The sequence below is a fragment of the Lissotriton helveticus genome, chromosome 6, assembly GCF_964261635.1.
Source record: "Lissotriton helveticus chromosome 6, aLisHel1.1, whole genome shotgun sequence".
In the NCBI taxonomy this organism is placed as follows: domain Eukaryota; kingdom Metazoa; phylum Chordata; class Amphibia; order Caudata; family Salamandridae; genus Lissotriton; species Lissotriton helveticus.
In genome coordinates, this window is record NC_136067.1 from 1,675,045,959 (window position 1) to 1,675,058,974 (window position 13,016).

A 13,016-nucleotide genomic window follows, 5' to 3' on the forward strand; every position below is an offset into this window, starting at 1 on the left:
CTTACGGGCAGCCTGTTATTCCAGTCAACAGCTGGGCAATCAGTGCTATTGGACCCAAACTTCACCAATTAACCCTCTACAGTCAAGAAGCATCTTCCATTCCACATCCAGGACAATTCAAGTCTTTTACACTTTTCACGCTTGCCTTTTCGTACTGGAAAAATGCTTGAGGGCCTACTGAATGTTTAGCATCTATTTCTCTGTTGGTGGTCTTCCCTGTTTTATTAATGTAGCATTTAATGACTCTTTAAATTTTAGATGTGTTTGCCAAATGAACTGAAGATAATGGATGTTCTTTGAGGATGTTTTACTATTTGAAGATAACCTTTACTGTAGTATGTGAAATGCTCATCCCCTTCAAAGTTGTCCCTTATTATAGGAAGTCTGGAGGCTGCAAATGCTGTGTGATATAAAAGATTTGTATTAAATATCTTGTGAAATGTATCTCACAGCATTAAACCAAAAATCAAACATGCATTTGCAAGATACATTGAAAAGATACGTGAACATCTTTCTTTGGTGGTTTATAATGCTACAAAGATTGCCATATGTAAAAAACATGTATTTATTTACTTATGACAAACACAGTTATACATTGTAAGAATGTACATCATTAAATGGGGTGGATGGACGTTCAGCGTAAGAAATAAAGTCACTAACCTGTTAGCTCCAGTCAAAGGTTACATTAATCTAAACCTGAGCTCAACCCCTGGTAGCTATAGCATCAAGCAGACAAACTTGATAAAAAAAAATTAACATTTAAAAATATCAGAACAGTTCAAAAGTGAAAGACACAACACAAAAAAAAACACTGCTCCAATTTCTATAAAAAGAAAGAAATAAATGAATTAACAAAATTACACCAAAAATCCAATACGGGCAATGCGCGAAATACATTTTTTGCATCTTAGGAAGAAATAGTGCCAAGAAAAAAAACAGCACCAGTCAATGGTTGTGGTGGACCGGGATCAAGGTGAAATTTCAGGCTGATGACGATGGAACATAGGTTGGCAACACCAAGTGGTTTAGTTCCGGTGAAAATCTGGAAGTCAAAAAAGTTGAAAAAGTTTCACTTCAAAAAGGGACTTTGTCACTTGCTCAGAAGAAAATTACTCCCCGCGTGGGCCACCTCTAAAATTGGAGTCGTACTATAGAACCTAAGGCTAGGTCCTGGAAGCAGGTTGGTCCTGTTAGAGCTTTGTTCATTTCCCCTGAAAATCTTCTAAGTCCAAAAGCAGAATGGGACCCAGTCAGTTTTTCAGAGGTGCAGGGAACTTTGTGTCTGTGGGCTTAACTACGAGTTTGGCTGGGCGGAAGCGGGACCATCCTGCTCCCACACCGCCAAACTCATGTTTGAACTGGACTCCAGATTACAAGCTTTCTCCTGTCTAGCAGGCTGTTCTTTGGCATTCCCAGGGCGGTGCCTATGAAATTGGCAATGAAATTGGAACATCAAAGGCAGTACCTGCACAGCATGGACTATTACAGTCCATGCTGTGCAGGTGCTTCACACGGGGGGCGCATGTTGTGCCCCCGTGTGTGCATCCACATATCATGAAGCACCAGGGGGCCCTGTAGGAACCCCTTTGTTTCCTCACCACCACAGTTTTTATGGCAGTCCGCCACAATGAAAAGTGGGGTAGTGAGGAAACACGTAATATGCTTGATGGGCCACAGCAGCCCTGCCAGCATACTGCGGCTTCAATACTGCCGCACCATGGCCAGGAATGTCTGATCCCTGGTGGTTGCGGTGGTCCCAGGGCAGCCTGATCATCCTGGTCAAAATAGGCTGATTGGAAGGCTGCCCCAACACACTCATGTGGACTGCCAGACTCGTAATAACCCCCTAAATCTGTGGAACTGTTGGTTGGATTCATATTACTGATGGGTCCAGCTGAAGCTCTGGAGTTCTGAAGAAGAAATTTTCAAAGCTTCCTTCCAATGTCAAAACAACTACAGGTGCAGACGTCTAAGGCTCTCTAAGACCTCATTGAGGCACCTAGAGCATCTCAGGGTGTCAGGCAGAGGGCAACAATAGGATTTATTCTGGTCCAGTTGCTACTGGTCAGCTGGGCACTTGAAGAAAAAGGCCCCTTGCAACTTGTTGAGTCACTGTAGCAACATAGGAATTCGGCCTACTGACCCTTGGAGTCCACCTCTTTGTTCTCGGTACAAAGGGAAGTAGGACCAGCGATTCAGGTCTCCTGACAAATCTCAACCAGCACATTCTGTCCATCTTCTGTTCTTCCACAAGACCAGAGAGTTTTCCAAGGAAGGTTTCTTGGTTTCACACATTTATGACTGGCACCTGCTATTGGCTGTGAATGACTATTGGCTCTTCTCTAACCAATGAGGTAAAGTTCCAGTGGGAAACCCTACCCATTTTTTAATCAGTTCCTCGTTTCCCTACAGCAAACAATTCCAAAGTGTTCATTATTCCAAAATCCAATATGGGGAAACTGTTCTTCCCATGTGCAGAACTTGTGTGCACACCCAGATGTGTGGCAAGGGTAATGAGCAGTCACCTCTTCTTTTGGTCACTCAAAACTTGTTCTGGGGTCAGTTTTCCTCCCACTGGCTTTGGTGCCAGCCTGACTATGGGGAATCATGCTGGGGCTTTTTAGTTGTCATTTGCTTGGGATAGGGCAGTCCCTTTGAAGTTAATTAATTTGCTGAGCCCACCCCAACTGGTCTTCCTGACACCTTCCCACTCCCAGGCCATTCTCCCTGCTTTAAGAGCAATTTCCACTCATCATTAAGATCAACTACTTGATTGACTACTGCTGGAGAGCTAATGCAAATTAGCCTTCAAAACTTTCAGGCAGGGAAAAGGTAACTTTCTGAAAGTTACTGTCGCATAATATTTATTATAAATCCAATTTCACAATTGAATTAGACTTTTAATAAATATTAAAAAGCGTGGTTGACGTATTGTTCGAGCTGGCCCCCATCCTAAGACACAGATGTAATACTCTAATTTTCCTCACAGGACAGCCAACAAAAAATGGGGGTGATTATTCAAAAAGAGGCATTGTATCACAGGTATTGTGTTTCCTTGATATTCCCACAAACATATTAGTTTGTGGTTATTCACAAACTTCAGGATGAGGGGAACATTTAATTGTGTGGGTATTCACATAACTCTGGTGGGTATTTTCCCTAGACTTGAAACATACACAGATATTTACAAATATGAGAGGCAGGAGTTAGTGCACTTCCACAGTTAAAGAGAAGAATACAATCTTCTTTGTAATGTACATGTATGAAATGGGTTTTTCATTGTAGGAAAAGTGTTTTTGAGTTGAAAAAATGTCATTAATGTAAATGAACAATTATGCATGATGTACTGTTTTTAATGGGAAGGAAGAAAAGTGTGAGGACATTTTTGAACTAAAGACCTCCACGACTTTGATGCATTTCTAGGAGAACTTTTTTGAATCTTTGTAAATCTAATGGAAGTTGGAAATATTTGCCAGATGTAATACTATGTGGCTACATTTCTGGCATTATACCCTCTGCCTTCAGGAATCAGGCTCATAAATATTGATAAATGGTATCAATGCAAACATTTGACTTTTTAAGTTTAGTAACCTGTTACCAGTTCTTATGCAACATTCTGTTTTCACGGACTGAACAATATAAAAGTGTTGTTTTCGATGTTCTTATTTAATGGTTCAACATATTGTGTAATATCCTGTGTTCACCAAATCACAACAAAGACCGAGTGAAAAGTGTACAAAAAAATCACATATGTTTTTCTGTTTCCTTTACTTGTAGGCACTGTAAATATTCCCGCAAAGTCAGAAGATCTCATTCACAGTGTCCTGACAGGTAAATCAAAATACAAGTGATTCATATTTTTCGAAGCAATTATGACTTTTAGAGTGTTAAACATAAAGTTATTTTTGAAAAATAGGATGCAAGTTAGGTGTAAACATGAAAGTCAAGCTCTACAGCGCATACTAAAAATGTTTAAAACCTAGGCACGATCATCTGCCATATGAAGCTCTGAAATCATGGGCATATAATTTCAAGGGAATTGGCCACTGAAATAATGGTTTCCTGCAGAAGATGCTAAAGCCTTTTTTCGCCCCTTGACCTTGAATAATCCCTTCACACTTAGAATTATAGGGGCATATTACCAACAACTAGCGATAATTTTTGTCTCTAACTTGTTTAGAGACAAAAATTATCGCCGCACATCGGCGATTTTTATCGCAGATAAACCTTGCTATTAGCAAGGTTTATCGCAAATGCGATAAAAAACGGCCGCAATGCATGAATATCGCTGAAAAGTCAGCGATATTCATGCATTATCGAGCAAATGCTCTTAGCCATGTTATCCACCTCCCATTGGATAACATGGCGAAGAACTGCTCAGGGCAGGTGTTAGCTTTTGGAGATATTCGCGCTTAGCGCAAATATCTCTAAAAGTTGGTAATAGGAGATAGCGATGTTAGCGACTGTTTCCAGTCGCTAACATCTTGGCACGCCCACTTTGCATGTCATTAGTGATAAATATCACTGACATGCAAAGCGGGGCCCAAGATGGTAGCTATCTCCTATTAGCTGTCACTAACTGGTGTTAGCGACAGCTTGGTAATAGGGAGATAATTTTATCTCCGCTTTCTTGGCTTTTAAAGCCAAAAAAGCGGAGATAAACCCCCTTGATAATATGCCCCTGTGTTCTTATAGTTTTGAGGATGTTGCTTGTTAAGGCCCATCCTTAATTGAGTTAAGAATTGGGCCGCAGAGGAGTTGAATTCCTATTCTGAGATCTTTAAATATGTTTTTAGAACCAAAAGAAGGATTCAACTGCTGTGGTTTGCTTATTTCATTTCTATTTTGGTTCTTCTGGGGCACATCGTTTTTGGGTAGAGCAGAGACTTCTACAACAATATTACTGTATATTTGAAAAAAAGGTTATCGGAAACTCGAGCCTCAATAATGAATGAACAGTCCTAGAAAAGCCCCACTGAGAGAAACCTTTATGGAGGTCAGATATGGTCTGGATTTGTAATAATTCATTGATAGGTTTACAAGTCAAGCTTTATTTTGGTATGTTGCTCGTAGCTGATTTTCAACTAAAATAGTGCACACAGAGTACGTCTTTATTCTTTTTAGCAGAAAAGTTGACTCTTCCCAGTCCTAAAATCATGGATATCAGAAAGTTACAAGTTTCTTTGCAGGCCTGCAACCAATGACGATGTCTAACGTTTTAGTACCCGCTAAGGATACATTGTTATGGGTGTTCACAAACTTCAAAGTGTAACCATAGCTAGGAATGATCGTTTGCACTTCCTTCAATTTGAATTATAAATATGGATTTCTCTACACTCATGGTACTTGTAGAAGGATTGATACCTGCCTGGAATCCCTTTGTGAGCTTCTGGCATGCATTAAAAAAGATACATTTCGTCATAAAGATACTTTTAAATCTGAATTAACGTTTTTTTAATAGGGCCATTAATTTGGCACTCAGCAAAAAATAAGCCTAGATGTACACACTTATCAGAACGATAGGTGCATATCACAAATATGTTTTGAAACTGATTTTCCATGTTGGGTTTGTTTGATGTTCACACCCTCAACCGAAGGAATCACTTTCTTCCAATTTAAAAAAGACCTGCAGACACATGTTATACATAGCATCTCTGGTATTTAAGTAATCCTCAAGGAGGCACTGTAAGATTCAAGACCTTACACCATAAAACATGCTCTGGGATTTTTTAGACGCTTAATATTTACTTGAAATATTTGCTGTTTTGAGAATCATTTCAATGGTGTGACAAGAATTTGTACGAAAAATTAAACAAAATATGTTTATGCCAAATGAAGATCATTATTTCCAACTTATTTGAATTGCATTTTTTATGTTGCAGCAGATATCTCTTCCACAGTCCATCAATTGGATGCATTAATATTATATCTAGGCAACAGTTTTCCTTCAAGTATATATGAACAATACTTGAATGCACCAACCAATAGCCTGAAGGAAACCAGTTAATAATTGCAGTGTTCTCTACTGAGTTGTACTATGTACTTGAAGACTTTATGTACCTTTGAATTTCCCTTCTTTATTGAAATCTGCAATTTATGCCGTAGTTGATGGTTATTATTGTAACTGTGACTAATCCATTATTATGTGGACAATGCCACTGCGGCAGATCTACATAATTCCACTGCGCATGACTTTGGGGCAAAATGTTACATAATGTCTTAGTGACAAATGCATGCACATTCAGGACCATAAATGGATGATGCTGTACATGGGAATTAATTTACAATGTACTGGTATCACTAAGTTACACCCCATGGTAAAAGACTATTTATTGACCTCATAAGAGTCAGGCCATTCCGATTTAAAGCCACTGGAGAGAGGGTATGTTTTTTAAAGCAAATATGGACCCAAGTACTTGGAAAGATCAAAATGTAGAAGTTCAAAAATTAAAAACATCCAGTGGTACACATTGTGCAGAAGGAATTTCTTACACACTTCCAGCATTCATTTGAAGCATGGATTACAACTCTAATCAGTCCAATGTGAATCCTCCCAAATCACTGAAAATCTCTGAGAAATCCATCAGCACTGTGTTCCAGCATACACACATTAGAATTTCATGTTATTTGGCAATTAAATTCTCATAAAGTTTCATCTGTCGCAAACTTGTGAGTAAGTAGAACAAAGTACGCAGTTTGTGCGAGGGAAAATAACACGTGTATTAAAGGGATGACAAAATGTCACCCGATTTGAGATCCCATCATGGGCTCAAACAGGGGTATAATTTGCACTCAAAAGAGAATTAAAATGTTGGTTGTAATCAGGGCCATAGCCTTCTGCCCCCAAAAATTGTTTCCTACCAGCAAATCATAAACTTTTAAATAGTTTTCAGTGTCACCTAACTTGAAGTAGAGTATGCTTTGAACAAAGGTTTCCAATGTAAGAGAGATCCGTGACAAATTTTCTGGACTACCCCTCACTGTAAATGATATCCATTTAGAATCCTTGTATGTACATTTATCTTTCGTGGAGATTAGTAAAATATGGCTTGGATTCGGTCATGCTGAACCCATGGTGGATACCATAGGTTTGGACTTTAGAAAAGAATGTTTCAGGGCACTCTGTGCAACAGTTATCTTTACACTTTCTATTAAATCATGCTTTTTAAGCCTATAATTTTATTCTTTGCATTAGCTGCTAAACAAACACTACTAATGTATTTATTTAAAAGTAATAATACGAGTTTCAGTGCATTCCACACAAGAATCGTTAAAGATTCCTTTCATGCTTTAAATCTACAATAATTAAACTATGTACTTTCTCCTCAATGTTACAAAATGTCAGTGAACCCTTAGAGTTTACTCAGTGGATGTAATTGTTTATTGCAGAGGTAGAAGCTCAAACAATAGAGGAGCTCAAACAACAGAAGTCGTTTGTCAAACTTCAGAAGAAACACTATAAAGAGATGAAGGACCTCGTCAAGAGACACCACAAGAAAACCACAGATCTTATCAAAGAACACACTGCCAAGTACAATGAAATTCAGAACGATTACCTGAGACGCAGGGCAATCTTAGAAAAGTCTGCCAAACGAGACAGCAAGAAAAGGTAAGGTGGGAAACTTTCCATGCCAATGTTCTATGGAGTTTAAATAACCTTGTAAATGTTTATTTATTGCGATTGCCACTTTAGTAGCTTGATCTTTGATTGGACAGGATTGGAAGACAGCTAGGATCCCAAATTATCAAGATTGTCATAACAAAATGGTTCGAACTAAGAAACTCAAAGAGGCATTTGCAAAAAGATTTGTTGCCTCGTAGCAGTTTATGGAGTTAATAGAAAAGCCAAAAATACAAGCTAGATATTAGGTAATTCATTAATGCACGGTTGCACTTTCAGTGGCGGTTTTTGATGGGATATATATATATATATATATATATATATATATATATATATATATATATATATATATATATATATATATATTTATTTATTTATTTATTTATACAAAGTTCGCCGATCTCCTGGCCACTTGAATGGTGGCGGGCTCAAGCGAGGAGGCGATCCTCCTAATCTTCGCACAAGCTTTTTCTCTCCAAAAGAAAGCCAACTCGAGCCCAATTCCCTAAAGCGTAAGATTTATTCAAACAAAATGACAAACGAACCAAGCTGCACCAAAATGCGTCGGGCGTTTGTTTGTCATTTTGTTTGAATAAATCTCACGCTTTACGGAATTGTACTTGAGTTGGCTTACTTTTGGAGAGAAAAAGCTTGTGCGAATATATATATGTATATATATACATATAATTGCTCTTACATCTAGGATGCTGCTATACCATCTATTTATAAGAATAGGCTTGGGATGGTTGAAATCGTTTTTAAGATCTTGGGCACGCTAGCAAAGTATTTAAATTTCTCGACATATTTTATTCTGGAAATAAGGATTTCTGTTTCATAGGATTTGTAGGCCAGAAAGAAGAAAGTGGAATATGGTACTATGCATTTTATTCATGTCCAGAGTATTTCTGTATTTTTGAATGTCTGGTTTTATCTGAAATAACACCTGGTACTACATTTTGCAATTTATTATGTATATTCTCGATTAAATGATTATTTGTATCTAATGTCTTTCATGCTTTCATGGTTGTCGATTGCTCTACGAATCTGCTCAATAAAAGATAAAAAAAATTGTTTAAATAATCTAATGAGCTCTGTTGTGAGGTGGCACCCACTGGGAAAACAGCAGATATTTGCTTGCTCAGTTTTCCCCTTTCTGGGGAAATTGGTGATAACTGACGTAAAGTCCTATGAAACCCTTTGGTACCGAGACTTTGCTACAAAAAATGAAATAAAGATAATACCTGTACGTTTGAAAAAAATATATATTATAATTTCTAGCCCTGGACCAGTATCCGGGTGCCAAAATTAGAGCCTTAGAACTTATTGTCTGTGTAATTGTACCCAAGTTATATTTAGAAAGAGCAAAACTTTAGGTTGTTGCTGCTCTCTTAGGGGCATATTACCAACCAATAGAGATAATTTTTGTCTCTAACTTGTTTAGAGACAAAATTTATCGCCGCAAATCGGCGATTTTTATCGCAGATAAACCTTGCTATTAGCAAGGTTTATCGCAAATGCGATAAAAAACGGCCGCAATGCATGAATATTGCTGAAAAGTCAGCGATATTCATGCATTATCGAGCAAATGCTCTTAGCCATGTTATCCACCTCCCATTGGTTAACATGGCTAAGAACTGCTCAGGGCAGGTGTTAGCTTTTGGAGATATTCGCGCTTAGCGCGAATATCTCCAAAAGTTGGTAATAGGAGATAGCGATGTTAGCGACTGTTTTCAGTCGCTAACATCTTGGCACGCCCACTTTGCATGTCATTAGTGATAAATATCACTGACATGCAAAGCGGGGCCCAAGATGGTCATTATCTCCTATTAGCTGTCGCTAACTGGTGTTAGCGACAGCTTGGTAATAGGGAGATAATTTTATCTCCGCTTTCTTGGCTTTTAAAGCCAAAAAAGCGGAGATAAAGCCCCTTGATAATATGCCCCAAAGTTCTTAGAATTAAAATGGAAGCAGTGATGCAAAAGAAATCCCAAGCTGCAGCAAAGGGCTTTTTGTTCCTTTCAGATCCTAGCCACAATCACATCCAAGATGTCAAGCAAAGATAAAATATTTAGTAATTTTATTTTGGCCTCAGGCAGCTAAGAGGAAATCTTATTTAACATGGAAATTTGTGTATGAAATACATGAATGGTAAGTGCTTTAAACCGCCGACACAAAATGCAGCAAAATTGCTGGGAACTTTGAAAAGGTTGCAAAAGTAGTTTTCACTTGGCTGAAATATCTTAGTAAAAAAATGGTTGAAAAAATCACTACTCGAGTTTTGATTTTGGCTACATGTGGGAATTGTTTACTAAGGGATTCGCATACTCTTGCGTGCATTGTGCATGTTTTGCACTGCCCCCACAGGCTTTCATAATGGTAAGTAAATTGACACAATGCTTTGCTGCAGTTTGCACCCAGAAAGCCTACCCAAACCTCAGTAAATAGCACCCCAAGAGTTTCTAGGTGGGCAGTACACAAGTATGGGTAATAGAAGTTTTTAATACGTGGTGTAGTCTCACGTTGACTGTGATTACTGGGCCTCTCACATTTAGCACATTTTCCCAGTTTACCTATCTTTCCTTGCAAATTGGCACTAATTTTGGCAATGTTGGTGGAAGTGATATTTTGCCAAGAGTCAACTTAGAAGCTCTGGGGCATATTACCAACCAATAGAGATAATTTTTGTCTCTAACTTGTTTAGAGACAAATTTATCGCCGCAAATCGGCGATTTTTATCGCAGATAAACCTTGCTATTAGCAAGGTTTATCGCAAATGCGATAAAAAACGGCCGCAATGCATGAATATCGCTGAAAAGTCAGCGATATTCATGCATTATCGAGCAAATGCTCTTAGCCATGTTATCCACCTCCCATTGGATAACATGGCTAAGAACTGCTCAGGGCAGGTGTTAGCTTTTGGAGATATTCGCGCTTAGCGCGAATATCTCCAAAAGTTGGTAATAGGAGATAGCGATGTTAGCGACTGTTTCCAGTCGCTAACATCTTGACACGCCCACTTTGCATGTCATTAGTGATAAATATCACTGACATGCAAAGCGGGGCCCAAGATGGTCGCTATCTCCTATTAGCTGTCGCTAACTGGTGTTAGCGACAGCTTGGTAATAGGGAGATAATTTTATCTCCGCTTTATTGGCTTTTAAAGCCAAAAAAGCGGAGATAAACCCCCTTGATAATATGCCCCTCTGTTCCTTGTGAGTTTGGAAAGGATGGAAGTTGTCAATATTATTTCCTTTGCAGTAACTTAAAGAGTGGCTTAAGTCCAGATTATCACGTGAAACTCCAAATGTGGGGAATTTCATGACCTCTCACAGAGGAGCCGTAGTTATGGTGATGTAGCTATCAATGCTGCAGCTGTTGCAGCCACTGGGTAAGCATGGGCGTAAAATCCGTTCCGCTCGCGGATTTTGCGGATTTTCGGCAAATTCGCAATCCGCGAACTCTCGCGAACTTGCCGAAAATTCGTAAAATCCGTGCGAAGCGGATTTTTTGCTTGGTCGCACTAGCCAAGTAGAATACTATACAATTTCGCGGGAGTAAACACTTGCGAACATGTAGATGCGGCGGGCAGCGACCATCTCGCAATTGCGAGATTGCAAAATTTGCAATTTCGCACAAGAAATCCACCAGCAGGCATCATAAACCTTGAAAATAATGATTTTTATCAGAATAACTCCTCAGGTTGACATTTGCCTGCACTTTTTCTTTGCAAGGAGTCCATTTTGGGGGGGGGGGGAAGGAAGTGCCCCACAGTCTCCAACATCCTGTTCCTGTCCAGCAGGCTCCTCCCAGTGCTTTCTTCATGTGCTGGTCACTTTGATTTGGATCTTGACCTGGAAGGATAACTTTTTGTGGATGCTGCTGGATATTTGGATTTTTGCAAAACTGAAAGCACTCAGCAGGTGCAAAAGTTCAATCTTATCATTAGTAACCATTCCCTGTAGTGCTTCCTGAGGGCCCCATCAGAGTTCATTTGCCTACTTGCAACTATTCTATGACCCTGCTCTGACCCTCACAGCAGGCTCAGAGAATAGCTACAAGTATACAACAAAGGTCCTGTTAAAAAATTACACTGCAACAGAAAGCAATTACAGACAAAACTGAAAGCACTCAGCAGGTGCAAAAGTTCAATCTTATCATTAGTAACTATTCCCTGTAGTGCTTCCTGAGGGGCCCCTTCAGAGTTCAGTTGCCTACTTGCAACTATAGGCCACAAAGGTCCTGTGAAAAAAAATTGCACTGCAACAGAAAGCAAATTACAGATAAGGAAGCAGGTGCCAGCCAGACTGGAAGTTTAAATTCAGTGACACATTAATCAACCCCAAATTAATTCATGTCAGTTGAAGCAGGGCAGGTGTTCTTGCTTTTTTTCACTCCCATAATCTACAGTGATAAACCAACCAGAGGGTGGCAGTGATGTACCAGAGGGTGGCATGGGTGTACCAGAGGGTGGCAGTGGTGAAACAGAGGGTGCTGTGAACCTGTGATGATGAACCAGACGTAGAAACAACATAGTCGCGGCCGTTGCGAGCCGACAAGTGAGTTCGCAATTGCGAACTGGTACAAAACCCTCGCGAACTGGCAAAAACCCTTGCGAACACAAAAAAAAATCCGCAAATTCGCGAGAATTCGCGGATTTTGCGGATTGCAAATCCGTAAATACGCAATTTCGCGGATTGCCAATTCGCAAAATCCGCCCATGCTTACCACTGGGCCCCATGGGCCTGAGGGGACCCTTGCACTGGCTGATGTGCTTTATTGCGCTGACTGCAACTAGCTACATTGAGGTTTAGGCCTGTCACCTGTTTGAATTTAGCACAGTAATGAAAAGATGTGGTGAGTGAGCGCATGCACACAAACTGAACTGCCCACCTCATAACTGAGCAAGCTGAGACACCCTATGTGTGCTTGTTTAATGTTTGGCTGATAATGTGTGGTAGCAAATGCAACATAATCGTGTGCACCATTTGTATTGTCTTCCCAACTCAGTGCAACAGCATTCCAAAACAATCACCTCTTTGTGGTGTTGGACCTGGCCCAGAATGTAGCCTTCCTTTGCTGAACCCATTTTTGTAGGGTTTTAGGACTCTGTACCTGCTAACCAGTGGTACAGTGCTCTGCTCTTCCTCCTAAATATGGTAAAGATGGTATTTATCGCACTAGTCTATTTGATTTACTTCTAAGTCCTCAGAAAATAGTCCTACATGCACCCAGGGCCTGTAAATTAAATGCTGTTCATGGGCAGCGGCACTCATTGTGCCACCCAATAAAGTAGACCTGTAAAGCATGTTCTAGGCCTGCCTTTGTAGCCTGTGTGTTTAGTTCTAAACTGCCACTTCTAACTGGCGATGTAACCCTTTTCCCAGACTTAGGCCTT

At 39.7% G+C, this 13,016-nt stretch overlaps 1 protein-coding gene across 2 annotated transcripts in view; it reads left to right on the forward strand.

Annotated features, from left to right (window-relative positions):
- Positions 1-13,016, forward strand: part of PLCB1 (phospholipase C beta 1) — a 2,228,480-nt gene that overhangs the window by 1,711,846 nt on the left and 503,618 nt on the right. For both annotated transcript variants that reach the window (XM_078649524.1, XM_078649525.1), the window contains exons 25-26: positions 3,778-3,831; positions 7,390-7,609. In XM_078649524.1, the coding sequence (XP_078505650.1) occupies positions 3,778-3,831; positions 7,390-7,609 (274 nt within the window). The remainder of the gene's footprint in view (positions 1-3,777; positions 3,832-7,389; positions 7,610-13,016) is intronic.